Below are 27,980 nucleotides of genomic sequence, written 5' to 3'. Positions count from 1 at the left end.
GTTTACCGCTACAGTCCATATGTTGAGCAGGGTGCCCATAGATTTAGTAGCGGATATTTGTATATTCCCCACGTGGAAAAAGGTGGTGAGATCAGTCAAATAGGAGTTCAGCCTTTCACAAATGACATCAAGGATGGTACCTGAAGCCAAGATCATGCACTCATCCGCATACGTTTCGATATCAATGCCGTCTTGAGGGGGTGGAATCCAGGAGAGGTAGATGTTAAATAGTTCCGGAGAGGTTGAACAGTTCGATGTTTCACTCTACGGGACTTGAACTTATTGTTCCTGAATTTCACGTACGACTGGCGTCCACATCCTAATTGATGTGGACTGATCTGCTCGATATACTCAAACAGCATGAGATACTCCCGGCTCATCCAGCGGTTTCAGCATTGTCATGGAGATTCCCTCGAACGATTTAGCGTTCCAGATGGCATTCGCAACATCATCCATTGTAAACTGTGGTGGTTCATCCTCGACAGGAAGAGATCTGATGCGACGTAGTACTCTTCCCTACGCCCTGTCACTTCTGAGGTTCCCGACAAATTGTCGAAATAACTCGCGCACCTCTTCGGGTCAATCAACGTAACGTCGCCAAACGTGACTGAGGTCCTATCTACCTTTTTCAGTGTTCGAGAGTGATTTAACTGTTGCCCACAGTTAACTTATACCAGCTCCGATGTTGCAACTCTTCATATGATTTAACTATTTGTTCCGCTTATGCTCCCCGAACAACCTGTTAACTTCCAGTGCAATCTCCCTGACTCTGGTGTCACTGGGGTCATCACGCTCATTTGGTAATCCCGTCGCTTCTGCTGGGAAGTTTGGTTTCACTTCGGGTATTCGTCCAGCAGGTATATGGCCAGCGACTGCAGCAGTGATGAACGGAACGTCCTTTCCGCTACCCGAACATAAGAAGGATTGGGCAGATCACTGAAGCGTTGATTGGTGAACTCTCTGAAACTCGGCCAATCAGCTTTCCATTAATTGACGAAAGTGCGGCAATTATGAAATCGGGCTTCTGCTATCCAGAGAATTATGGGAGATGGTATAATCCAAGAGAAATGACGGATTGTCAGATGACGTCACTTGTCAGACCAGGTGACACTAGGGATAGGTAAGTCGAAAATCTAAAAATCGTAGTTGACCTATGTCTGGAGGGAAAATCGCATAATCGATTATCTTGTGATCGATTTTCGAGTTTGCCCATAGATTGTTGACATGGCGGTTTTACAGATTCAAAAGAAAACACGGAAATCGACGAATAGTCGATTATAATCGATTTTCTGCGGTTATGAAAAAGTTTTAAGACAACTGAAATAATCGCCAGACCGAAAAATTTTAGTTTTAATTTTAGACCAAAATCGAAAAGTCGAAAAATCGATTATTGATTTCCATTACCTATCCCTAGGTATCGTGTCACCTTATGTCTGGAGAACTGTGACACTCTCCTCTAATGCTGGTAGGGTCGTCCTCATTGCTGGAGCAAAACGTACAGCTATCACTCTGCTAAGCCAGCGCTGTACCTCTCTGGTCGCTTCCGAGAACCAAATGCCACAACTCATGATGCGCTTTAAAGTCCCCCAAGACCAGACGGTTATGACCTACCAAAAGCGGTCTAATGCTAGGCTTTTAACCTGAAATAAACCTATTGACCGGAGGGATGTATACGTTCAGCAACTCTACCTTGACAGCTCCACACCTAACTGCTAACCCCATACATTCCATATACGGAGGGTTATGCTCAAGCGAGATAGATCTGTATTGAGTAAACTTGTGCAATAGGGAAGCTAACCCCCCACCTCCACTTCTGGTGCGATCCTTCCTCAGTAAGTTGTAACCACCACAACGTAAGTTGCAGTTGCTGTTGAGCTTGGTTTCCTGCACTGCCGCGATTCATGAACCGAGCACAAATATATTGGTCCTAGATTTTCCTCCGTCCCGGTACGGACCAGGCATTCCGGAATATGCTGCTGGCCGGAACACGGACGATACTTTACACAAGCTTTTTGGTCATTATGTCAAGAAGCATAGACTTGCCCACGAAAAACATTATATTGAGTAGGATCACAAGGAGTTCCTTTGGTAAAAATTTCAAAACTATCCTCAAATAGCACTTAAACTGCACTTAAGTAAAAATTTTGAACTTTTATGAGGGGGGTACTCGAAGGTGTGGTCCGATAAACACCTTATTGGAACTTGATGTACAATTGCAAGAAATTTTTTTATGTGCAAAACTTATTTTAGTTGATGCCCGTTGTTTTTGGTGCATTATCTCCGTACGGACTTGTACCCGAAAAAATATACCGTCGTAATAGGGGCATTGAAAAACGATCTGAGAGCTTGTCTTAAACTGCACTTTTGCGAACAAAGAAAAGTTAATTTTGTGTGGAAGATATCAGAAGTAATGGACATATTTTCATTGAAATTATGTGCAGGGCTATTTCAACGAAAATTTCGAACTTTAATTGGGGGTACCTGAAGCAGTGGATCGCTATGGCCCATCTTCGAGCTTGCTTTAAGTTGGGGGACCATTATAATTATTATGATGATCAAAATTTAGATTAAATAGATCGATCCAGTCTTAGACGTTTTAAACAGTCCTAAGTGGCCCATAAATATTCTAAGAATTTTTGGAATCCTCCCTGGGGGGTATAAACGTACATTTCTACCTCAGAAAATAAAAAAAAAACATCCTTAGAGTACTGTTAGGTTATATACTTACAGTCCGGTGTTATTCGTCCATTAACCAATCCCGATAAATGTGTGCGAACAGTGGATAAATGACGACAATAGGCCAGCCAGCCATAAAATGCTCTTGAGATAATTTGGCGCCGCATGGTGGAACAAACTAACTCTATGCTAGCTGTTTGGCTAGCTTGGATCTGCAAAGAAAACAGCAGCAAAAGCGTTAACGACTCTCTTAACACTCACAAATACCCAAAACTGTTACTCACCAACGGTGGGTCAACATTTATGCTCTGTTCCATTGATAAACTTTTGCTGGAACAGCCGCTACTGCCGGTGGTGGAACAGCTGCCCAAATGTTTGCGCCGCGGACTGGTGCGTCCCAGTTCCAAAATGGGATGAGTTGCCACTAAAAGGAAGGAAGACTTTGTTTACTTCATGGTGAGGTTAAAGAGGTTCCCTTTACTTACAAAACTCCTCATGCTGACTTTTGCTAACAACACGGAAGACATAATCGATGGGTGTTTCATCACTTGATTCCATAACTGAGGGTAGAATACGCCGGCGTACACTCTTCGGCCATGGGAACATTTTACCAATGCCACGCTGTGACCACAATGGTGGATCCAATTGACCATGCGGCAACAGGCCTGTTTCCAAACAACTCAAGAATGCCTGCATATGACCACCTTCGGGAAAATGTATTGGCGGTCGTTGAACACCGTCTTGACCCACTAGGATAACTGTTCCTCCCGTATCCTCACCACGATTCTGATGACAATGGACATAGACAATTTCATCGACATTTATGTTTAAGGCGAAGGCCCAATATGAATTCAAATCGGAACCTTCACTATCCGTATAGCCATTCATCAATTGATTGGGGGTCCATTTAATGGTTAGGGATTGGATGTTTTGGTGGAGACTTAAATAGCCGGGCATCGGTTCACTGACATCTTTCTGCAAGGGTTAAAACGGGATTTACAATAGTTCCCTAGCAATGTAAGAAGAGTTTAAGACTCACCGGTAGTACCAGCACATTATTCTTTCCATACAGTAGAGTGGTCCTAGAGTTTTGATGCAATGACTCCACATAATCCTTGGCCACACTGGCCGGTGAACTGGCCTTAAACGAACCACTGCTGGTGTCCTCGGAACTTGTGTGCAAACTACGTTTAAAGTTGATTATGGGGCGATGACAGGTGGGTGGGGTACGATTACCGGAACTTATGCGATGTCTTTGGATCTGAGAAGGGAAAGATTTTTTTATAAAGATCTCATGGGAAAGTGTATTTACCCAACTTACCAACTCATCAGCCGGTGGATCTGACCAGTAATGATCTGCAGTCTTGGCCCTTGTAAATTCCAAAGCACAAGGACCCACCAACAGCGAGCTTAGTATGGAACCATAATCGGGATCTGCGACCAGCGCATCACGATCATAGTAATTATTGGCATTGCTAACCAAATGTTCAATAATTTTTGATAAGCGTTTTTCATATAAAGCCACCCGAATCCACAGGTACCTGTAAATAAAACCAAACAAAATGTTCCCATTAACTTTCCATTTTTCCAAAAAATGAACACTTTCAATACTCACTTAACCACTGGTCCATTGCCGGGTGAATTACCGGACATGGTATTTATCGTTGTCACCGAATTACTGCTACCTTTACTGAGGAGTTTTGGTTTTATAATACTATCACTGCTCGAACAGGAACGTTTACCCGCCACCTTTGAACTTTCAATGGCCACCTCAATTTCCAACAGCCGTCGGCTAACATAATCCGCCTCCGGGCAGGCTTTGGCAATTTTCTGTATTAGGGCTGTGGTGGAGGAGGTCTTAAAAAGTCCCAAGGCTCGACGCCGTAGTCCATGTGAGAGACAGGCTTCAACGGCTCCACACAACGATGTGACCAAACTGCTTTCTTCGTGTATGTATTTTTTCGTCACCGCTTCTTCCATCAACTGTTTCACCTCCTTTTTGACAGAGGCTATGAGGCGTTCTTTGAGTTCGGCATCTGCAGATGAGTGATAAAGAGAAAAAAAGAATTAACAACATTTATATTTGTAACGATTTGAAATAAAAGTATCGGCCAGCGTGTGACATGAAGAAAAGAAGCAAACCCAATAGAAGCGACCCTGAGCACAACATGCTACAAACAACGACGGCCGGTTCTATGTACCGGATTGATCCGAGGAAACATTATCTCGCCAAGGGCATTCACCCCAGCAACTACATGTGTTTGCCTTTTTGTTTTGGAGGCTGTATATTCCAAGACATACAGCCTGCTCCGGATTCTTTTTGTCCATGCCAGGATTGAGATTAAACCCGGAACATGGTTTTGCACCGTTTGTCAACATCTCATTCACCATAGGTCGGTGTTGCTGAGATGCAACTGGTGCCGTGTGTGGGTACAATTCAGGAATTGTTCAGGCCTGACCTTCCTGGGGGAGTATTACGATAGGGATTATGTTGCTTCATGATGCGCCACCGCAATCCCCAGTGATCGTAATCGTTGTTGGATTATAAAACTCCCCATCAATGTCCCCAACAGCAGTACCAGCAGCAATCTTTAACACCGCGTATGGCTGTTCCAGTTCCTGATAATGTGAAGTTCCTGCAGTTAAACTGCAATGGTCTTCGTGTCAAGATCAATGAAATTGAGGATTTTATGAGTCCAAGAAATATAATGGTCTAGGCGATTCTGGAAACGAAGTTGAGCAGCAACGACGTTCTTCACTTGGATCGTACGAGAAGTGGTGGTGGTGGACTTGCAATCGTATTGCACCAGTATGTCTTTACAGACCTACCTATCTCGCTACAGTTCGACTCTAGTGGCCCATACTTGGGGGTATGGGGGTAGAGTTAATGTGTGGAACCGCCGAGATAGAATTGTTTAATGTTTATATCCCGCCGATTAATAGATGTGTCCCGCGTTATTCGGTTGACATCAGGCCTCTAGTAGAAGGTGATAACCGGTTGGTACTAGGGGATTTCAATGCCCATCATGAGCTATGGCATTCAACCATAGGAAATGACCAGAGGGGCGCCGTGAACGGGGACGCGCCCACCAGGATTAGAGGAGAACGCCATAATTCGCCTGATATATCCATAGTGTCGCCTGGTCTGACTAATGACGTGACTTGGCAACCCGTCTATCCCGATCCCCATCAATATATCACCCGACTTCATAACCTCTGAACGCCGTACTTTCCTTAACTATCAGAAAGCCAATTGGCAAGGATTCAGAGAAGTTACCAACCAACACTTCAGAGAACTGCCCAATCCCTCTGATTTTCGGATAGGAAAGAGGAATTTCCGAGACATCATCACTTGTACAGCCCCTCGGCATAAATAAGACTTAATTTCCCAGCAGAGGCCTCGAGATTAGCGAATGAGCGTGATGAGCTTCGCTGTACGGACTCTAGCGATCCCAGACAGACAAAGTATGGAGAATGGAAGTCAGTAGGTTAATCGGTGAATACAACCGGAAAAAGTGGCTAGAGCATATGAAGTGCTGCAACATTGGTAGCAATAAATTGTGAATAGCGGTTAAGGCGTTATCAAACCCTGGTAAAAAGGATAATCGGACATCTGTCACGTTTAACGACGTGGTTATAACTGATGCGAAGAAGTGCGCAGGCTACTTTTGCCGACAAGTTATGGAGCTCGCCAATGGCTACCGGGAGAAGAGAAGTGTTTTATGTCGTTTGCCATATTTTCCAGCCGAGGAGAAACCACCACAACTTACGATACTTGAGGCGTTAATCCTCCGCAGCATCAGAGCGTGTTATCCAGTTGGGGATCCTCAACATGGGTTCCGGGAGCAGCATAGTACCATATCAGGCAGCACTGCACGTCATTTCCACACATATTAGCCAAGGTTTCGACCAGGTCAGACCGTGCCATAGAACAGTGAAGATAGTATTGGATCAATTCCATGCAGATGATTGTACGCTCATGGCGTCAGTTCCAACCGTTGATATCATTTGTGTCAGGCTAAAAACCTATCTCATTGATCTTCTTGTATTCTTCCACGCGAGTATCATGAAAATATTCACGCTCCCACTGAATGTGCAGATCGATGGGTCAATAATTCCGACCACTAACTACTGGGAGTCCTGGGGTCACATTCAAGGAATATGAAAATATCCGCTACTAAGTCAACAGCCACACTGTTAACCGCATAAAGAGGGTGACGAAAATAAAGCTCCCACTGAATGTGCAGATCGATGGGTCCATACCTCCGACTACAAACTACTGGGGTTCGATGGGTCCATAACTCCGACTACAAACTACTCCGCTCAATCTGGCTTTAGGTCTATTTCCAGTTTCAGGAAAGTGGCTGCTTCGATGGGATGCGATGAGGTTTGGCGGGGCAGTTGAAAACGTGCACGGCGCCATCGATATCCGCCCAATAAGAATTTAGGTGTCTACTATATTCCGAGTGTAGTTGAGCCAAAACTACTCTGGTTTGTCGTGGCAGCTTACGCTCCTCAGCTGCGATAGATGGGGGATGTACTTCGAGGACTTATGGCCTTAAAAGCTGCGTCCGTGTAAATGCTATTTAAACCTGCTTGATATGGCTATTGATCTAGGGGTTCTCTTCTGTATCGTTGGATCTCTCCCTCTAAAGCGTGGATATCCTTCCTGATGTGCCTGAATGTGTCGGACGGTGATTGGCATGGCTCTCACGGTAACATCCGAACAAGTACTGCAACGAAAGCATCCTATTGTGTTGCTGTATTGGAAGAATCTTCGCCTCCTCATGGTCCACTGAAAACTTGAGATGGCGCCCCGTTGCTGTTCTCAGGGCGGCATTCTGACAGGTTTGAATCTTTTTCCAATTCGTACCACATAATCCAGGGGACCAAACTCTAGCCACATAGCTTACCACAGACCGACCTATCGCGTTATATGTGGTCAACAAGGTTTCTTTATCTGCACCCCAAGTGCTGCAGGCTAGGGACTTGTACATACATATGTTTACATTCGACAGCTTATACAAGTCGTCCGCGCATGCCACAGCTATCTGCAATATGATGTAAAGTAGGAAGAATATAAAGAAACTTTATGAACCACAAACAACGCAATAGTTAGGTCTGCAGTAAGCTATGCGGCGCCAGGGTAGTTTGCTAACCTAAGTGATACGGTAACCGACCAGAATGCAGCCCAGAAAATAGCAACAGGGTGTCTCCTCATGTCTTCTGTGCGGTTGCTTAGATGCTATTGACAAAACCATCCAAACCCCCACCTAATGGATAGGTAATCACTGCCCAGGCATCTCAGGAAAGATCTTCATGATCTTGAGAAGAAGGTCCAAAGATGCAAAAGAGAACCTCAAGATCAAAACCATCCATATTTACATTAGGCAATATTCCTTGAGGTAATAGTCAGTTTGTTTAAAAAAAGGGGTGATGCGTATGGGAACCCATTGCATCACAAGATAATTGTCCAATGCACCAAGTAAAAAAGTATGAGTCGGCTGTGCCGACAGAGATATACCCTCAGCATATGTGAAATGAAACTTTCATCTACGGGCAAATCGAATGTATTTAGGTTATTTTCAGAATTTTGTGGCCCTTTTTGAACATTTGATCTTGCCGACAATGTGGATTAGGATTAAAGTTCAAAAGTTTTGGCGAGGAGTTACTTAAAGGAATATACCATAGACATAGTCCATTATGAAAGTGGATCTTGTTTTGGGATACATATCTTTTCACTAGATATCGCGCCCACTAGTAACATCAGTGGGTCATCGTATAACTTTTGGACCAGTATGGCAGTAATCATGGACTTGTCCACGGAAAACATAATATCGGTGTAAACAGGACCACAAGGAACAGCATCGGTATACATTTCCAAAGGATCTTCGAACAGACCCTAAACTGCAATTAGACACAAATGTTAAACTTTTGTGGGGGAGGTACCCTAAGGAGAGGACCGATATGGGCCATTTTAGAAGTTAAACTTAATTTGCACAAAATATTAGGAAATCCAAAGTTTGAACCAAATAGGTTGCCCCGTTCAACAGATATCGTGCATACCATTTTAGTGACGTTTTTGAAATGTTGAGGGGAAGTACCAGAAGTTGTGGACCGGTTTTGCACATCTTCGAACTGAAACTAAGTTTTCGTAAAATATGACTAAGACCAAATTTTGGACCAAATCGTTTGATCAGTTCGAGAGTTATCGTGCTCTCCGGGTGTAGGACTATGGACTTGCCGACAGAAACAACTTTTACCGTCGTAATTGAGGAAGCGAATACAAGTTGCTTTAACAAAAATCAAAGTGATTCGAGAGCAGGCCTTAAAGTCAACTTATCCGAACTTTTGTGTGATAAGTACCAGAAGGAGTGGACAAATATAGTCCATATTCGAACCTGGTCTATATCTGGTATATGTATTAGGATGTTGCTCCCTTCAAGAGTTATCGTGCGCACAAATTTTCCGAACATTTTTGAACTTTTGTTAGAGAGGTACCTGAAGGAGTGGACCGATATGGCTTATCTTCGAACTTAAACTATATTTGTACAAAATATTATGAAGGCCAAATTTTGGACCGAATCGGCAGATTGCGGTGTTATAGGATTTTTTTGTAACTTTCAGCCTATTTTTCAGGAAGTATGGACTTTTCCCTGATGAAACGTGTACCATCGTAATGCGGATAGTAAATACAAGTTGCTACACAAAAATCAAAGCGCTTCAGAGCAGGTCCTAAGCAGAACTCTCTCGAAATTTTGTGTGAGAGGTACCCAAAGGAGTGTATAGATTGTGCCCATATGTGAACCTCATCTTAGTCTGGTAGAAATTTCACGATGTGCAAAGTATGGACCAAATCGGTCACTCCCTTCAAGAATTATCGTGCGCACAAATTTTCCGAACATTTTCGAACTTTTGTGGGGGAGGTACCGGAAGGAGTGTACCGATATAACCCATCTTCAAACTTAAACTAAGTTTGGACAAAATATTACGGAAGCCAAATTTTGGACCGAATCGGTTGATCCGTTCCACAGACAGACATACGGACGGACATAGCTAAATCAACTCCAAATTGTCTGAAACGGATGTAGTCCAAACATACTTGGAATCTAAAACCATTATTTCGATGAGGCACATTTTGCCCATATGAAAGTGTATACGCCCTCGAGCTTAAATGTGGTTTTGGGTCACCTCTCGCATCGGGCTGCAATTTTCACCATAGGTAGCCCATGGTACCCTGAATACAACGATATAAAGCTTTCGGGAAGGAAGTCCATACTTCCCGAGATATGGGTCTTGACATTTTACAATTCTAACATGGGTAATATGGGTATCGTTTTAAAGTTTATAGAGAGTACTTTGGTGCACGCAACCTGTTTTTACGCCTGTTTATAGGAGAATGTATTAACTTCCTGGTCGAAGCTAGGTACTTGGGAAACTTTCAATTTAATAGAAAGTTTTGATCGCGTAGCCCACTTCTGCACCTGTACATAGGAGAAAGACTCAAATCCCCGGCCGAAGGCCGGCAACATAAGAACACTTACAATTAAAAGAAAGTTGTGATGGCGTGGTCCCCTGTTGCTCCTGTCCATAGGAGAAAGTCTTAAATCCACGGTCGAAGGCCGACTACTTAAGAACACTTACACTTTTGCTCCTGTCCATAGGAGAAAGTCTTGAAGCCCCGGCCAAAGGCCGTCTACTTAAGAACACTTAGAATTTAAAAGAAAGTTTTGATAGCGTAGGCCCCTTTTGCTGCTGTCCATAGGAGAAGAGAGTTTTGTTCGCGTACCCCACTTTTGCACCTGCTATAGGACAAAGCCTTAAAACCCCGGCCGAAGTCCGGCTACCTAAGAGCGCTTACAATTTAAAAGAATGTTTTTATCGCGAAAGGTTTGCTACCATACCCGGCCGAAGGCCGACTACTTAAAAACACTTTTTTATTATGTTACGTATAATAATTTAATAAATTATTGTTAGAAAATCTAATTACTATTATTAATTATTGGCGGAATCGGAAAGTACTGTTCGTGAGCTTTAAAACAGGTTTCATATTGCATAGGTTTTAGAAATAATGGTGACAAATGTAAAAAAGTCAAGACCCCCATCTCGGGATGTAAGGACTTCCCCCATGATAGCTATATATCGTTATGTTCAGGGTCCCAAGGGCTACATATGGTAAAAATTGCAGCCCGAACCGAGAGGTGCCCATAAACAACTTAATGGTGTTAAGGTAAGAAATTTTCGAAATGCCCAGACCCATATCTCGGGAATTATTGATTTCCCCCGGAAAATTAGATGTCGTTGTATTCAGGATGTCAAGGGCTATGTATTGTAAAAATTTCAGCCCGATCCTAGAGGTGCCCATAAACCACCTAATCGTGTTAAAGTAAAAAATTTCCGAAATGTCAAGACCAATATCTCGGGAAGTATGGACTTCCCCCCGGAAAACTATATATCATTGGGACCAGGGTCCCAAGCGCTACCTATCATAAAAATTTTAGACCGATCCGAGAGGTGCCCCTAAACGACACTTGTTAGCATAAATGTTGGGGGTATCAAAATGGCCGCTTCTACTATTGAAGCTGAAGTCGAAATCGGTCGGTAGCGTTCCTTTTGGTAGCAGTTTGAATTAATAGGGATTATATAGTTGCACCACATTTTTCCATCCACCCTATTTTATTTGCCCTTCCCAAGAAAACATTTCTTCTCTGAAGGATAACATTTTTAATTTTTACCCAGACTTGACTCTTCTCTGATTACGTTCTATAATAATTTCCTTAATTTGTGTTGGTCTTTAAAACTACCCCCTAAAAACTGCCCATAAACAACTTAATGGTGTTCAGGTACGAAATTTCCGAAATGCCCAGACCCATATCTCGGGAAGGATTGACTTCCCTCCGGAAAATTAGATGTCTTTTTATTCAGGGTGTCAAGGGCTATCTACTATAAAAATTTCAGCCCGATCCGAGAGGTTCCCATAAACCACATGGTACCACATGGTGTTAAAGTTACGAAATTTCCAAAATGTCAAGACCCACATTTCGGGAAGTATGGAGTTCCCCCGGAAGACTATATATCGTTGGGATCAGGGTCCCAAGGGCTACATATGTTAAACATTTCAGACCGATCCGAGAGGTGCCCCTAAACGACACTCGTTAGCATAATTGTTGAGAGTATAAAAATGGTAAATTCTACTATTGCTTCTACTATTGAAGCTGGAGTCGAAATCGGTCGGTAGCTTTCCTTTTGGTAGCAGTTTGAATTAATAGGGATTATATGGTTGCACCACATTTTTCCATCCACCCTATTTTATTTGCCCTTCCCAAGAAAACATTTCTTCTCTGAAGGATAACATTTTTAATTTTCCCCAGACTTGTCTCTTCTCTGATTACGTCCTATAATAATTTCCCTTATTTGTGGTGGTCTTTAAAACTACCAGCTATCATTGAACATATATGTAACAATTTCCAAGTCCATAAATAACTTAAATAAGAAGAAGCAGGCATTTCTTGAATAGTACATATATAGACCATGTCAAAGGCAAGTTAATTATAAAACAAGTAAGAACAGACTATAGTCGGACGGGGCCGACCATGTGATACCCTATACCACTATCCCTGTGCACTAGCTTTCCGGGCTAGCTGTTATAAGATGTGCATTAGAAATTTTACCAATTTTCACACAAAAGTTTTGATCAATTTAACCCGCTAAATATTATCCGATCATACCGTTGACTTGCACGCTACTTCTTCATCTCAAACCAAAACTACGTTTAAAATTTCGCGCCGATCGGACTATTATTGCGACCTACAGAGCGGCTACAAAATCGAGCAAAAATTTTGTTTTTGGTCCATTTCATCCCTTTAACATTTCACGATCATCGCCAAAAACTAATCAGTTCTATTCTGGTCCAAACCCGACCTCCATACTAAATTTCGTGACAATCGGTCCATAATTGCGGCCTCTAGCTTGATTACAATTTTTAATGGACGGACAGACGGACGGACGGACGGACGGACACACATCGCTAAATCGCTTTATCTCGTCGAGATATGAAGTTTGGTATACCACATGAGGGGTCTACGACGAATATTTCGCGGCGTTACATGAATTTTTGGGAAAACAATCTTATTATACCCTTTTCCACATTGTGGTATAGGGTATAAATATACGTGTGTATGTATTCGTTTACACACTTCTTCACTCTGCACGTGTAACACACACACACAACTTCTGTAACATTGATTTGTGGACATGTTGAGAATTCCATATACGTATGTATATGTATATCCTGTAACCTCCAAACAAATGACACTGACAATGATTGACACAGGTTAATGCCATGGTCCATGCGTCGTACATGTGGAACTCAGCCATGCACCACACAATTGAATTATCGTCACGTCATCTTGGTGAAGTCCTTCATCACGTCGCACTTAAATATGGGTAATTTATGAAAAATGGACATTTAAAGGAAATGGACTGGAGAATTTTATCAAAAGAAAACGGAAAGTTAACGGAATGGAATGGAAAACATATGTATGTACGTGGGAATGTAATTTACAATGAGGTGGGTTTATATTGTGCAGCATTACTGAGTGTTGTGTGGGATCGCTATGTCCGGTGGGTGACCTTATTTTAGACACTGTAGATGATACACTCACGTACATAAGATATATCGAATCAATTTAATGAATTTGTTTAATAGTAATTTTGAGACTGATTTCGAAGAAAGTAATTGGCAATTCTATTTGAAGAGCACAAAACTCTTATTACTTACTGCATTCCCCATTGAAAAGCATCGAAGCAACCTCTACAGGAGATAAACAGTGTGTTTCCACAAGTTCTGAAAGAGAGACTTCCCAATGTCGTATTTTACTGTTCAAATCAGTTTCCAGAAGTGGGGGCCGGAACGGAGTTGGGGACGGAGTAGCAGAAAACTTTACCACATTTATTAAATAATATTTATTTATTATTCTTTCATTATACACTCCACCTTAATATAGCCCCCATAGAACGGCACCCCCCGATTTTCTTATTTTGAAGGTTGTGGCTTCAATATCTCACCGATATGGCTAATATTCGGTATTTTGTCTTCGTTAAGGGCATACAAGTTTCCACCTGACATAACGTCTATATGACGTCTTCATATAGCCCCCATAGAACGGTACCCCCCGATTTTACGTATTTTGACAATTTTAGCCACATTATCCAACCAAAATGGCAACAATTTCGTATTCAGCCTCCTTTTCATTCGTTTCTGCAAAGAATTGTCGGTAAACGTCCACGTTTTCATACGTACTTACTTAGCTGGCCTATTACAGAACATAAACCGAACTAAGAAAAGATCTCCAACTCTCTCCGTTTAGTGCTTCGCTTTCTGGAATACCGCGCCTTGTCACCTCTTCATCCACTTGTTTGCGCCATCTATTCTTTGTCATAACAGTTCTGCGTGCACAACCATGCGGCCCAAATTTAAACGCCTTTTTAGCGGGTTCAACATCGCTCATTCTTATGATATGGCCTAGCCAACGCAATCGTTGCATCTCGATACATTTATCTATACTGATGTCGTTGTACAGCAGATATAGCTCGTGGTTCATACGACGTCGATATTCACCGTCAACGCATATTGGTCCGTAGATCTTTCGAAGAATTTCAAACACACCAAGCACTGCCTTGTCTGAACCATGCATCAGCACGGGTAGTATGAGTGTTTGTAAAGCATTGTTTTTGTTTGACGAGATGTGGCTTAATTCCTAAACTGCTTACTCAGCTCGAACTAGCATCTGTTGGCCAACACTATTCTTCTTCGTATTTCACAACTGTTGTTGTTGGTTGCGTTTACGGCGGTGCCGAGGTAGACGAAGTCCCTTACTACCTCAAAATTATAGGAACCAACGTTAACAGTTGGCCCGATCTCAATGGACGCATAGCGCGACGACACCATTGACTTTGTCTTCTCGTCGTTTACCGCCAACCCACATTAGCAGATTCCCTTTCGACTTTTTCAAAGGTATCAGTTACTTCCTTTACCGATCGACCCATGATGTCAATGTCATCGGCATAAGCAAGTAACATATGACTGTTTGTATATATTGTGCCACTTCTTTTCACCTTCGCATCTGGTATAACCCTTTCCAACAGAATGTTGAAAAGATCACACGAGAGGCCATCACCTTGTCTGAAACCTCTTTTGGTACCAAACTCTTCCGAGAAGCTCTTTCCTATTTTAAATGTCGATCGAGTATCAGTTAATGTCATTCTACAAAGCCGGATGAACTTTGCAGGGATACCAAATTCAGACATGGCTTGGAATACCTTTGAACGTAGGGTGCTGTCGAAGGCTGCTTTGTAATCAACAAAACGGTGGTAAAGGTCGATCTGCATCTCTTGCGTCTTCTCCAGGAAGTGCCGCAGGGTAAATATCTGGTCAATGGTGGATTTGCCAGGTCTAAAGCCGCATTGGTATGGCCCAATTATTTCATTGACCATAGGCCTTAGCCGTTTGCACATTATCCCTGACACTATCATGTAGGCAATTGGGAGAAGACTTATGCCCCTATAGTTAGAGCATACAGTCTTATTTCCTTTCTTGTGGACAGGGCACAGGATGCTCAGCTTCCAATCGTCGGGTACTCGTTCTTCCTGCCAGATGGTGCTAACTAGCGTTGAATACACCTTGTCAGCGTGTCGCCTCCGGTTCTGAACAGCTTGGCTGGTCATCGGCTCCTGCTGTTTTATTATTCTTCTACCGGTCTATTGCTGTCTTTACCTCATTTTGGCTGAGCGGTATACATTCAATACCATCTTCTGGGATTGGATCTGTGTCGGATACCAACCGCTTTGAAAAATTTCCTCTCCATATCCTGAGCACACTATCTGTATCAGTTACTTAACTACCTTGCTGGTCTCTACAGGAGAATGTGCCTGTACCAAAGCCATCAGTTTGATGTTTGACTCTCTGGTAGAATTTTCGGACTTCATTCTGGCTCCTGTACATCTCGATTTTTTCGCACTCCCGCTTTTCCATCTCTCTCTTTTCCCAGCGGAAAAGACGTTTCTCCTCTCTCCTTTTCTCCCGATATTTCTCTAGAGCGCTACGCGTTGCTACTGATTGTAAAGTAGCCCTATATGCCGCATTTTTCTCTTCGGTAGCAGCACGACACTCCTGTTCATACCATGGATTCCTTGGTGGAGGTCTCTGGTACTGATTTTGCGGCTGTTTGCATGGAGTGGGCAATGTTTTTACATTGTCCTGATATGTTATCGGGACGAGGAGTGCTTTCATTAAGCAGTTGGGCCAGTTGAGTGGAATATGCTGTGGCTATCTGTTGTGATTGCAGCTTACCGATGTCCAACGTCCGTGTTATGTCTGTTCGCACTTTGTTTGCTACGTTCAGTCTGGTACGTACCTTTGCTGCAACATGGTAGTGGCCTGAGTCTATGTATGCATTTCGAACAGATCGTACATCCAACACGCTCGATGCATGTCTTCCATCTATCACAACGTGATCAATTTGATTACTTGCTCTTTGATCTGGAGACAGCCAGGTGCCCTTATGAATACCGAGATGCTTAAATCAGATATAGCTAACTACCATGTTTTTTGCAGCTGCAAACTCTATCCGCCTCATACCATTGTCAGATGTTTCACTGTGGAGACTGAATTTCCCGTCTGTTGGGCCAAAGATATTCTCCTTTCCAATTTTGGCATTAAAATCGCCTAGTATAATTTTAATGTCATGGACAGGGCAACGGTCATATGTTTCTTCTAAGCGCTCGTAAAATATACCTTTGGTCTGTTCGTCCTTTTCTTCAGTGGGAGCATGAGCGCAAATAAAGCTGATGTTGAAGAATTTAGCTTTTATTCGAATTGCAGCGAGTCTTTCATTCACTGGGCTGAAGCTGGAGACCAGATGTTTTAACCTCCGAACAAACAACAAATCCGCAACCAAACTCATGCTTTGTGTCATGGCAGCTATAATACAGCGCGTCACCTTTAGGTGTTGTTGTGACGCCTTTCCCAATCCATCGTATTTCCTGTATGGCAGCAATGTCGGCCTTGTACTTTTCAAGTACATCTGTCAATGCGTAAACTGCACCTTCTCTATAAAGAGTGCGAACATTCCAGGTGAAGATTCGCAGATCATGGTCCTTAAAACGTTTGCGGGGGTCTTCAACTTTAGAGGGATTTGTTTTTCTTTTCTTTTGTTTTTTCACAGTAGGCTGCTTTTTCTAGGGGTGGGTTACAAACCCGACGCCCAAACCCAAGTTTTTAACGCTCTTATGGGTGAACGCGCGGCACATGTTAGCTCACTACCTTTAACGGCTGCTAAAGGCAGCTCCCCAGGTGATACCACGGGTAGGTCAGTGTCCACTTGAGGTGAAAGGGGGACCAACATAAATCCTGGGCTTTGCCATGTTAAAGCCGGTCAGGACCGTTCCTTGGTACCTACCATCCCCTACGTCACGTTTTCATAGTCCTCGTAAAACGGAAACTCCCGATTTTGAGAATTTTACAATTTCAGCCACATCATTCATGAAAATCTCACCAGACCTGTTTAAATAGAGGAAACACGTCCACACGATTGTGGCAGGGAAGCATGGCAATAACACCGAAGCAGTTACAGGATCGACAACATGTTCCCCTGGTACTTTGTTGCATTCTTTATTGCTGCCTTCTGACTGGTGTAAATATTCGTCTATTGCATACCACACTGTCGCCGTATAGTCTACCACAGAAAAGTCTATTGTTTTGTTAGAGTTCGATAAGCTTTTCCTTGCCAGTACCTCAAGTGCCAACACAAATATTTCGGGGCAGTTAGTGATCGTAATCAGTACACCATCAACCAACCAGGGAGCCTTATTCCAGCCGTCTAAGTGGTGAACAATGTGGTACTACATTATGCTGCGTATAACTTTATATTCCTCAGATGGAGGAACTGTACTAAGTTAGCTATTCAGATATTTAAATTATCACATATGTATGTCATGTGACGACAGGATTCAACGCGAATATTGTACAATCATCTGCTTACATTCGGATCTATATGTCATTCGGAGGGTGTGAAATTTCAGAAAAGTTGAATATGAACAGTTTCGTAAATAACTCCCCACCCTAGAGAACGCCCTTTTTCACTCTACGGGTCTTCGATTTTTACTTCTGAATTTCAGAAACGACTGTAGTGCAATTCTCTAACTCATTTTTGGAGTTACCGACAATTGTCGGTAAAATTAAAATGCTTATAATTTCGGTAATTACCGATGCTTTTCGGTAAGTTAGCGACGAATAAAAAGTAATCGTAAAGTTCTACCGAAAGTAAGAGTGTTGTCAACTTTTATTTGAACTTTTCATTCATAATTTTGAGTTTTAATTTAATCGATTTTTGTCGGTAACTCAAAAAATGTGTTAGAGAATCGCACTACTGGTACATTTTTGTACATTTTTGTAGTTGGTTGTTTGACTCAATTTTGATCGGTTTGATCTCTGTAGGCCAAAATCTGAGAAAAACTTATAACGGAAACTTGACCTTAACGATTTTGACCTTGAAGATGCGGTTGAATCGATTTTATGTGTTCACAATTATTATTCTCTAAGACGAGTGCTACAAGTTTGCAGTCTGACAAAATGATCCCTTTTTACATCAAGGCCTCAGGTCTTTGGGCCCATAACCGCGAATTTCGAAGTGAGCGGGGACACGTGTCTTCTTATTTTTCATCTTCTATCACGCTGCGGTATCAGAATGCTGATGTTGGGCCATGTTGATGTTGGGCAACTTTGAGACTAGTTCTCACCATAGTGAGGAGTACTGACTCTAGATTTTTTTCTACTAACGACAGTAGGGAAACCGGTCTGTACGTTTCGCCTCTGCCAACTTTACCAGATTCGGTTGAAAAGTACACTGTTCACGTCAAGAGTACGTTAACTAACTATTGGGTATTCAGGACTCGCATAAAAAAGCTCTTCTCGCCCATTCGCCAGTCCTGTCGCCTCGTTGATAAACATTGTATTCGACTGTCAGGTATGTATCAGTTACCAGGTGATCTAAGGGACTGGACAGCTTTCTGAATCGGTGATTGGTAAATTATCTAAAAAGTGCGGCAATCAGAGGAGAACAGAATTTGGAATTTGGCGTTGAAGTTCCCTAGCATCAGACGGTTTTTACTCCCAAAAAGCGAACCAATGTCAGGCACGTAACACAAGGTACAGCTATTTATCGGGGAAATGTACACATTCCAGCTAAAAATGAGCTTTGTTTTGTAAATCTAGTGGACAACAATGTTTCTCCGACTCATAAAGACTACAATCTTGCAAACTTTGTAACGCAGGTCTCTGCATTGAATTGCAGGATTGATGAATTTCAGGTGCTCTTAACAACAAGACGATGTACAATGTGCGGGTTTTTTATTGGAGACTGCGGAGTTGTTTCGATGTCTGAAGATGAATGTAACGTCGAAGATGGAGACACGCTGGGAGATGTTCTGGTGCAGCATACATACATACCTTCAGGATTGTAAGGCATCAGCAACGCTTCAACATTTAAAACCACACTTATAAAGTAATATAAATAAATAATCAAAATAAATAAATAATAAAAATAAATTAAACTAAACACTAAGACACAAATGTTAAACTTTCGAGCGAGAGGTACGCTTAGTTAAACTAAATTTTGACAAACTATTGGGAGATCCAAAGTTTGGACCAAATTGGTTGCCCCATTCAAGTGATATCGTCCTAGTATTTTAGTGAAATTTTTTAAATATTGGGGAGAAGTACCGGAAGTTGTGGACAGGTATTGCCCCATGAAACTAAGTTTGGATATAATGTGATGAAGACCAAATGTTGGAACAAATCGGTTTGTTACCGTGCTCTCCGACCGCCACATATAGTGACATACAGGTTTTTTTACACCTTTCGGGCTGTTTTCCCAAGAAATATGGACTTGCCCTTGAAAACACTTTTACCGTCGTAATGGAGGTAGCGAATGCAAATCGCTTCAATGAAAATCAAAGTGATTCGAAAGCAGGTCTTAAAGTGAACTTATCCGAAATTTTGTGTGAGAGGTACCAGAAGGAGTAGACAAATATAATCCATATTCGAATCTGATCTATATCTGGTAGATATATTAGTATATGCATTGATTACATCGGTCGCTCCCTCCAAGAACTTTTTAACTTTTGTGGGAGAGGTACCTTAAGGAGTGGACCGATATGGCTTATCTTCGAATTTCAACTACATATGTTTGGACATAATATTACGAAGGACAAATTTTGGAACGAATTGACAGATCCGTTGGAGAGTTATCTTGCGCGCTCCAACCACTACACACGGTGTCATAGGGACTTTTCGCACCTTTTAGGCTATTTTCTCAGAAAGTATGGACTTGCCCCTGATGCAACTTATACCGTCGTATGGGAGGCAGTGAAAAGTTGTTGCAACAAAAATCAAAGCGATTTAAGCGCAGGTCCTAATCTGAACTTATCCGAAACTTTGTGTGGGAGGTACCCGAAGGAGTGGACCGATTGAGTCCATATTGGAACCTTATCTAAGTCTGGTAGAAATTTCACGATGTGCAACGTATGGATCAAATTTTCCGAAATTTTTCGAACTTTAGTGGGGGAGGTATCGGAAGGAGTGGACCGATATAGCCCATCTTCGAACTTAAACTAAGTTTGGGCAAAATATTACGAAAGCCAAATTTTGGACCGAATCAGTTGATCCATTCGAGAGTTATCGTGCGCTCCAGCCAGCCAGCCAGACAAACGGACGGACTTTGCTAAATCAACTCCTAATTGTCTGAAACGGATTTCGTCCAAACATACTTGGGGTCTAAAACCATTATTTAGATGAGGCACATTTTTGCCCGTTTGAAAGTGTATATACCCTCGTTAGCATAAATTCTGAGGGTATAAAAAAATAAATAAATAAACAAATAAATAAATTATTAAATAAATACATAAATAAAATCTGGGGATATCGTTATATGGGAGCTATACCAAACCGACCCATGTTGACAATTATTGGTGCAGAAGTTTCGTGAATGCAGGGTACCTCAAATGTCAAATTACGCTTACTTCAGTCAAAAAATGTAGCTGAAAAATGTCGACAATAGGAAAGCACCGTTATATGGGGCTATACCTAAATATGAACATTTGTTGATAATTTTTGTCAAGAAGTTTCGTTACTGCAGGAAACCTCAAACGACAAATTGTTGGTAGTTCAACCAAAACATGTACATAAATGCCTAAAAATACCGAAAATCGGAAGGTACGGTATATAGGGGTTATACCAAAACATAGATCTAGATAGACAATTTTTAGTGAAGAAATTTTGTGACCACTGGGAAACGTAAATGTCAAAAATGTAGCTAAACTCCTCAAAATACTGAAAATAGGGAGGTATCATAACATGGACTTATGTAGTTATTTTTTATACCCTCAACATTTATGCTAACGGGGGTATGTACACTTTCATATGTGCAAAATGTGGCTCATCGAAATAATGGTTTTAGACCCTAAGTATGTTTGGACGAAATCCGTTTCATGCAGTTTATAGTCGATTTAGCATTGTCCAGTCCGTCTGTCTGTCTGGCTGGCTGAAGCGCACGATAACTCTCGAACAGATGAACGATTTGGTGCAAAATTTGGCTTTCGTGGCATTTTCATCAAATTTAGTTTAAGTCCAAAGATGGATTATATCGGTCCACTCCTTCCTGTACCTCCCCCACAAAAATTCGAAAAGGTTCGGAAAATTTTTGCGCACGATAACTCTTGAAGCGAGTAACTGATTTGGTCCATGCCTTGCACATCGTGAAATTTATATCAGACTTAGATGAGGTTCCAACAGGGATTTTATCGGTCCACTCCTTCGGTTACCTCCCACACAAAATTTTAGATAAGTTCAGTTTAGGACCACCTCTCGACTCGCTTTCATCTTTGTTGTAATAACTTCTATTCACTGCCCTCCATACGACGGTACAAGTTTCATCAGGGGCAAGTCCATACTTCCTGAGTAAATAACCTGAATGATAGAAAAAAACCCTATGACACCGTGTGTAGTGGTTGGAGTGCAAGATAACTGTAGAATGGATTGGCCTTCGTAATATTTTGTCCAAACTTATTTTAAGTTCGAAGATAAGCCAAATCGGTCCACTCCTTCGGGTACCTCCACCACAAAAGTTCAAAAATGTTCGAAAAATTGTGCGCACGATAACTTCTGAAGGGAGTGACCGATTCGGTCCACACCTTACACATCCTTATATATCTACCAGATAAAGTTCAGGTTGGAATATTTTGTATATTTGTTCACACCTTTGGATACCTTTCACACAAAATTTCGGATAAGTTCACTTTAAGACCTGCTCTCGAATCACTTTGATTTCTAATTTGTTTACTGTGGCCAATTGAATATAATGATTGTTTATTTATTTTTAATGGGCTTTTTTCTGTTTTTCTGTTGCAGCAACTTGCATTCGCTGTCTCAATTATGATGGTAAAGATTTTTTCAAGGGCAAGTCCATACCTCTTGAGAAAACAGCCCGAAAGTTGTAAAAAATCCCTATGACACCATATGTAGTGGGTGGAGAGCACGATAACTCTCGAACTGATCAACCGATTTGCTCCAAAATTTCGCCTTCGTCATATTTTGCCACTTCGTCATATTTTTGAAACTAGTTCGAAGATATTCAATACCGGTCCACAACTTCCAGTACTTCCCCCGAATACTTAAAAAATATCACTTAAATGGTAGGCACGATATCTCTTGAAAAATTTGGTCCAATCGTTGGATCTCCTAATATTTTGTTCAAATTTAGTTTAACTTCTAAAATGGAGATACCTTAGGGTACCTCCCCCACAAAAGTTCAACATTTGTGTGCAGTTTAAGGTCTGTTCGAAGATCTTTTGGCAATGTATACCGATGCTGTTCGTTGTGGTCCTGTTTACAGCAATATGATGTTTTCCGTGGACAAATTCAAGTTTCCTGGCATACTGGTCCAAAAGTTATACGATGACCCACTGAAACGACTAATGGACGTGATACCTATCGAAAAGATATGACTCCCAAATAAGATCCACTTCCATAATGGACTATGTCTGTCCATTCCTTTAAGTACCTCCTCTGCAACACTTTTGAACTTTAATCCTAATCCATAATTTTGTCGACAAGTTCAAATGTCCAAAAAAGGCCACAAAATACTGAAAAGACCCAAAATACATACGATCTAACCGTAGATGAAAGATTCAATACACATAGGTTGTGGGTATAACTCTGTCGGCAAAGCCGACTGATACATTTTTTCTTGATCGTGAAGAAGTTTCCTGGCCGTAGGGAACCTCAAATATCAAATTAAGCGTAAATCAGTCTAAAAAAGTAACTAAATACCTCAGAATACCCCAAATCGGGACGTACCGTTATATGAGGGCTATACCTAAACATGGATCTATTTTGACAATGTTTGATGGAGAAGTTTTGTAAACACTTAGTAAAAAAATTTAGCTAAAGAAATGTTGTATATGGCTGAAATAGCCAGGAAACGTCTCCTACTCCACTACGCTGAAGGGTATATTTGTTGCCGTTAAATAGTTATTAACAATTTTTCTGTCAACCTTATTGCTCATCAGTTGTATACCTCTCCATTCTTTTTCTGAGATTAAAGTCTTACAATTTGACAACCTATGGCTTTATTCCTTTGCAAAAAAAACAACAAAGCAAACAACAATTTTTTTCTTATTGCCTTTGGCAAAAAGGTCAATTGGCAAATGGCACCTAATGACATATTGATAACAATCAATGTAAGAACTTTTCTATTATTTTTGTAGTTGTTGTTGTGGTTTCTATTAAAACAAAATTAAAACCCATCAAAATCTCATTACTTAGTGACTCCCACACAAATGTAGGAAATAAATAAAAACTAAACTCATATACCCACACCCACACCCACAACATCAGCAGCAACTCCAACAGGGATGTACTTTATCATCATCATCAACAACAACGCCGCCAGCGTCTTCAATTTAACCTCTAAAATTAAATCGCAAAAGAAGGAAGAAAACAAAACAAACAACAAATCTTCGCAGAATAACAGATATTAACTAGCACAAGTTTTCTATTTCTCTTGCCATATATCATTTTTTTTTTGCAACGTATTGCAAATTACTAATTGCAATAACAGGAAAAACTGAAGCAGAAGAATCGCAACACAAGCTGTTACAACGACATATACGTATGTATATATGTATACGTTCTGATGTATGGAAATAGTCCGGAAGGCTAATGAGAAATATTAATCAAATGGAGAGGTACAAATGTTTATGGTCAGCTAATGTAACCACATAATACGCATCATTTCTAGATGGGAAATGTATCGAAAGAAGTCAGTCACTTTGTCACGAACTGAATGTGCCTGAATTGAAATAAAAATGTTAGATCCCACATATATTAAGATCAGACAATTTGATGACTTTCGAAGGGGTAACCGATTTGATCTAAATTTTGTGCATAGTAATATTTCTTCAAAACAATGGACCAATTCGGATATGGACCACAATTTCGGGTACCTCTTCCACAAAAGTTCAAAAAATTTTTGATGAAATGCAGTTTAATGACTGTTCGAGAATCGTTATCGAATTTTTACTAAAGTTAGTCCTTGTGGCTTCAAAGAAAAGCTAATGGGCCAGTCCACGTAGGAACAGATTAATCTTATAATAAAGATACTGAATGTCTTGAGAGAAGTCTCCCTTGTCCCGTATGGGATGTTGTGGAACAATGATTTTTTTTTAATGGCTTGGTGAGGGTTGCATGTGTAGAGGGAGAGATATTTTTGTTAATCAGGGATTTATTTTTGATACAATTCATTTGAAAAGAATAAACATGTAGTAAGCAGACCGCCTTATCGTAGGAGATCGTTACAAGAAAACAAGTAAAAAAGTGTCAGGCGGCTTTGCCGACAGATATATACCCTCAGCCTATGTGAAGTAAAACTTTCACCTACGGACATATCGAATGTATTTAAGGTCTTTTCAGAATGTTGTGGCCATTTTGGACATTTGAACTTGCCGACAAAAATGTGGATTAGGAATTAACTGCACTAAGACACAAATGTTGAACTTTTGTGGGGTAGGTACCCTAAGGGAGGACCGATATGGACCATTTTAGAAGTTGGACCAAATCTGTTGAACAGTTCGAGAGCTACCGTGCTCTCCGACCGCCACATATGGTGACATAGGGTTTTTTACACCTTTCGGGCTGTTTTCCCAAGAAATATGGACTTGCCCCTGAAAAAACTTTTACCGTCGTAATGGAGGTAGCGAATGCAAATCGTTTCAACAAACATCAAAGTGATCCGAGAGCAGGTCTTAAAGTGAACTTATCCTAAATTTTGTGTGAGAGGTACCAGAAGGAGTAGACAAATATAGTACATATTCGAACCTGATCTGTATCTGGTAGATATATTAGGATGTGCAAATGATGGGATTACATCGGTCACCCCCTTCAATTTTTCCGAACATTTTTGAACTTTTGTGGGGGAGGTACCTGAAGGAGTGGACCGATATGGCTTATCTTCGAATTTAAACTATATTTGGACAAAATATTACGAAGGCCAAATTTTGGATCGAATCGGCAGATCCGTTCGAGAGTTATCATGCGCTCCAACCACTACACACGTAGTCATAGGGGCTTTTTGCATCTTTCAGGCTATTTTTTCAGAAAATATGGACTTGCCCCTGATGAAACTTGTACCGTCGTATGGGGTGGGCACTGAATACAAGTTGTTACAACAAAAATCAAAGTGATTTGATAGCAGGTCCTAATCTAAACCGATCCGAAATATTGTGTGGGAGGTACCCGAAGGAGTGGACCGATTGAGTCCATATTGGAACCTCATCTAAGTCTGGTAGAAATTTCACGATGTGCATATTATGGATCAAATCGGTTACTTTCATCAACAGTTATCGTGCACACAAATGTTCCGAACATTTCCGAACTTTTGTGGGGGAGGTACCGGAAGGAGTGGACCGATATCTTCGTACTTAAACTAATTTCGGGCAAAACATTACGAAAACCAAAATTTGAACCGAATATGTTCATTCCTTCGAGAATAATCGTGCGCTCCAGCCAGCCAGACAGACGGACGGACATTGCTCAATCGACTCCAAATTGTCTGAAACACATTTCGTCCAAACATACTTGGGGTCTAAAACCATTCTTTTGATGAGGCGCATTTTGCCCGTATAAAAGTGTATATACCCTCGTTAGCATAAATGCTGAGGGTATAATGAGATTAGAATTCCCATTGTTAAATGTGGTATGTGAGTGATGAAGGGATGAAAGATACCAAGGAACGGTCCTGAACGGCTTTAACATGACAAAGTCCCTCTCTCATCTCAAGTGGCCACTGACCTCCCCGTGGTGTTACCTGGGGTAGCTGCCTTTAACACACCGCGCGTTCACCCATAAGAGCGTTAAAAACGTGGGTTTGTAACCCTCCCCTATGAAAAAATCAAAGAAAAGAAAAGCAAACCCCTCTAAAGTTGACGACCCCCGCAACGGAATGTTCGCACTCTTTATAGAGAAGCTGCAGTTTACGCATTGGCAGATGTACTTGAAAAGTACAAGGCCGACATTACAGCCATACAGGAAATACGATGGTTTGGGAAAAGAGTCACCCCAACACTTAAAGGTGACGCACTGTATTATAGCTGCCATGAAACAAAGCATGAGTTTGGCTGCTGATTTGTAGTTGGAGGAGGTTAAAACATCTTTTCTCCAGCTTCACCCCAGTGAATGAAAGACTCGCTGCCATTCGATTCAAAGCTAAATTCTTCAACATCAGCTTTATTTGCGCTCATGCTCCCACTGAAGGCAAGTACGAACAAGCGCTTAGAAGAAACTTATGACCGTTGCCCTGCCCATGACATTAAAATTATACTAGGCGATTTTATTGCCGAAATTGGAAAGGAGAATATCTTTGGCCCAACAGTCGGGGAATTCAGCCTCCACAGCGAAACATCTGACAATAGTATGAGGCTGATAGACTTTGCAGCTGCAAAAAAATTATGGTTAGCAGTACCAGATTTAAGCATCTCGGTATTCATAAGGGCAAGATCAAAGAACAAGAAATCAAATTGATCACGTTGTGATAGATGGAAGACATTCATCCAGCGTGTTGGATGTACGATCGTTGCGACATGCAAACATAGACTCAGGCCACTACCTTGTTGCAGCAAAGGTACGTACCAGATTAAACGTAGCAAACAAAATGAGAACATACACAACACGGAAGTTGGACATCGGTAAGCTGCAATCACAACAGATAGCCACAGCATATTCCACTCAACCGGCCCAATAGGTTAATCAAAACACTCCTCGTCCCGATAACATATCAGGAGAATGGCAAAACATTGCCCATTCCATGCAAACAGCCGCAAAATCAGTACTTGGATACCAGAGACCTCCCCCAAGGAATCCATGATATGACCAGGAGTGTCGTGCTGCTACCGAAGCATAATGCGGCATATAGGGCTACCTTACAATCAATAGCAACGCGTAGCGCACGAGAGAGGTATCGGTAGAAAAGGAGAGAGGAGAAACGTCTTTTCCGCAGAAAATAGAGAAATAGATGGAAAAGCGGGTGTGTGAACAAATCGAGATGTACAGGAGACAGAATAAAGTCCGAAAATTCTACCAAAGAGTGAAACATCAAACTGATGGCTTTGGAACTGGCACATCCTCCTGTAGAGACCAGCAAGGTAATCTGGTAACTGATACAGATAGTGTGCTAAGGATATGGAAAGAGCATTTTTCCAAACTGTTGATATCCAATAGTAGCGAAGTCGACGAAGATACCACAGATCCAATCCCAGAAGATGGTACTGAATGTATACCACCCGGCCAAGATGAGGTAAAGACAGCAATAAACCGGCTGAAGAATAATAAGGCAGCAGGAGCGGATGACCTACCAGCCGAGCTGTTTAAAACCGGAGGCGACACGCTGATAAGGTGTATGCATCAGCTAGTTAGCTCCATCCGACGATTGGAACCTGAGCATCCTGTGTCCCGTCCATAAGAAAAGAGAAAAGACTTTATGCTCCAACTATAGAGGCATAAGTCTTCTCCCTATCGCCTACAAGATACTGTCAGGGATATTGTGCGAACGAATAAAGCCCATGGTCAACGAAATAATTGGACCTTACCAATGCGGCTTTACACCTGGCAAGTCCACCATTGACCAGATATTTACCCTGCAAATCCTTGTTGTCGATTATAAAGCAGCCTTCAAAGGTATTCGAAGCCATGTCTG

General features: G+C 41.6%; 1 protein-coding gene across 2 annotated transcripts in view; it reads right to left on the bottom strand.

Moving 5' to 3' along the window:
• The window catches only part of LOC141399112 (small G protein signaling modulator 1-like), an 81,681-nt gene that overhangs the window by 31,694 nt on the left and 22,007 nt on the right, over window positions 1-27,980 (bottom strand). For both annotated transcript variants that reach the window (XM_073977225.1, XM_073977226.1), the window contains 6 exons: window positions 4,292-4,712; window positions 3,998-4,217; window positions 3,716-3,937; window positions 3,162-3,651; window positions 2,961-3,100; window positions 2,729-2,888 (listed from right to left, as the gene is read on the bottom strand). In XM_073977225.1, the coding sequence (XP_073833326.1) occupies window positions 2,729-2,888; window positions 2,961-3,100; window positions 3,162-3,651; window positions 3,716-3,937; window positions 3,998-4,217; window positions 4,292-4,712 (1,653 nt within the window). The remainder of the gene's footprint in view (window positions 1-2,728; window positions 2,889-2,960; window positions 3,101-3,161; window positions 3,652-3,715; window positions 3,938-3,997; window positions 4,218-4,291; window positions 4,713-27,980) is intronic.

The sequence above is a fragment of the Musca autumnalis genome, unplaced genomic scaffold (assembly GCF_047663935.1).
Source record: "Musca autumnalis isolate F117 unplaced genomic scaffold, ASM4766393v1 scaffold_3, whole genome shotgun sequence".
Taxonomy (NCBI): domain Eukaryota; kingdom Metazoa; phylum Arthropoda; class Insecta; order Diptera; family Muscidae; genus Musca; species Musca autumnalis.
The sequence above is the reverse complement of the archived record's forward strand: the minus strand, read 5'-3'. Positions and strand labels throughout refer to the sequence as shown.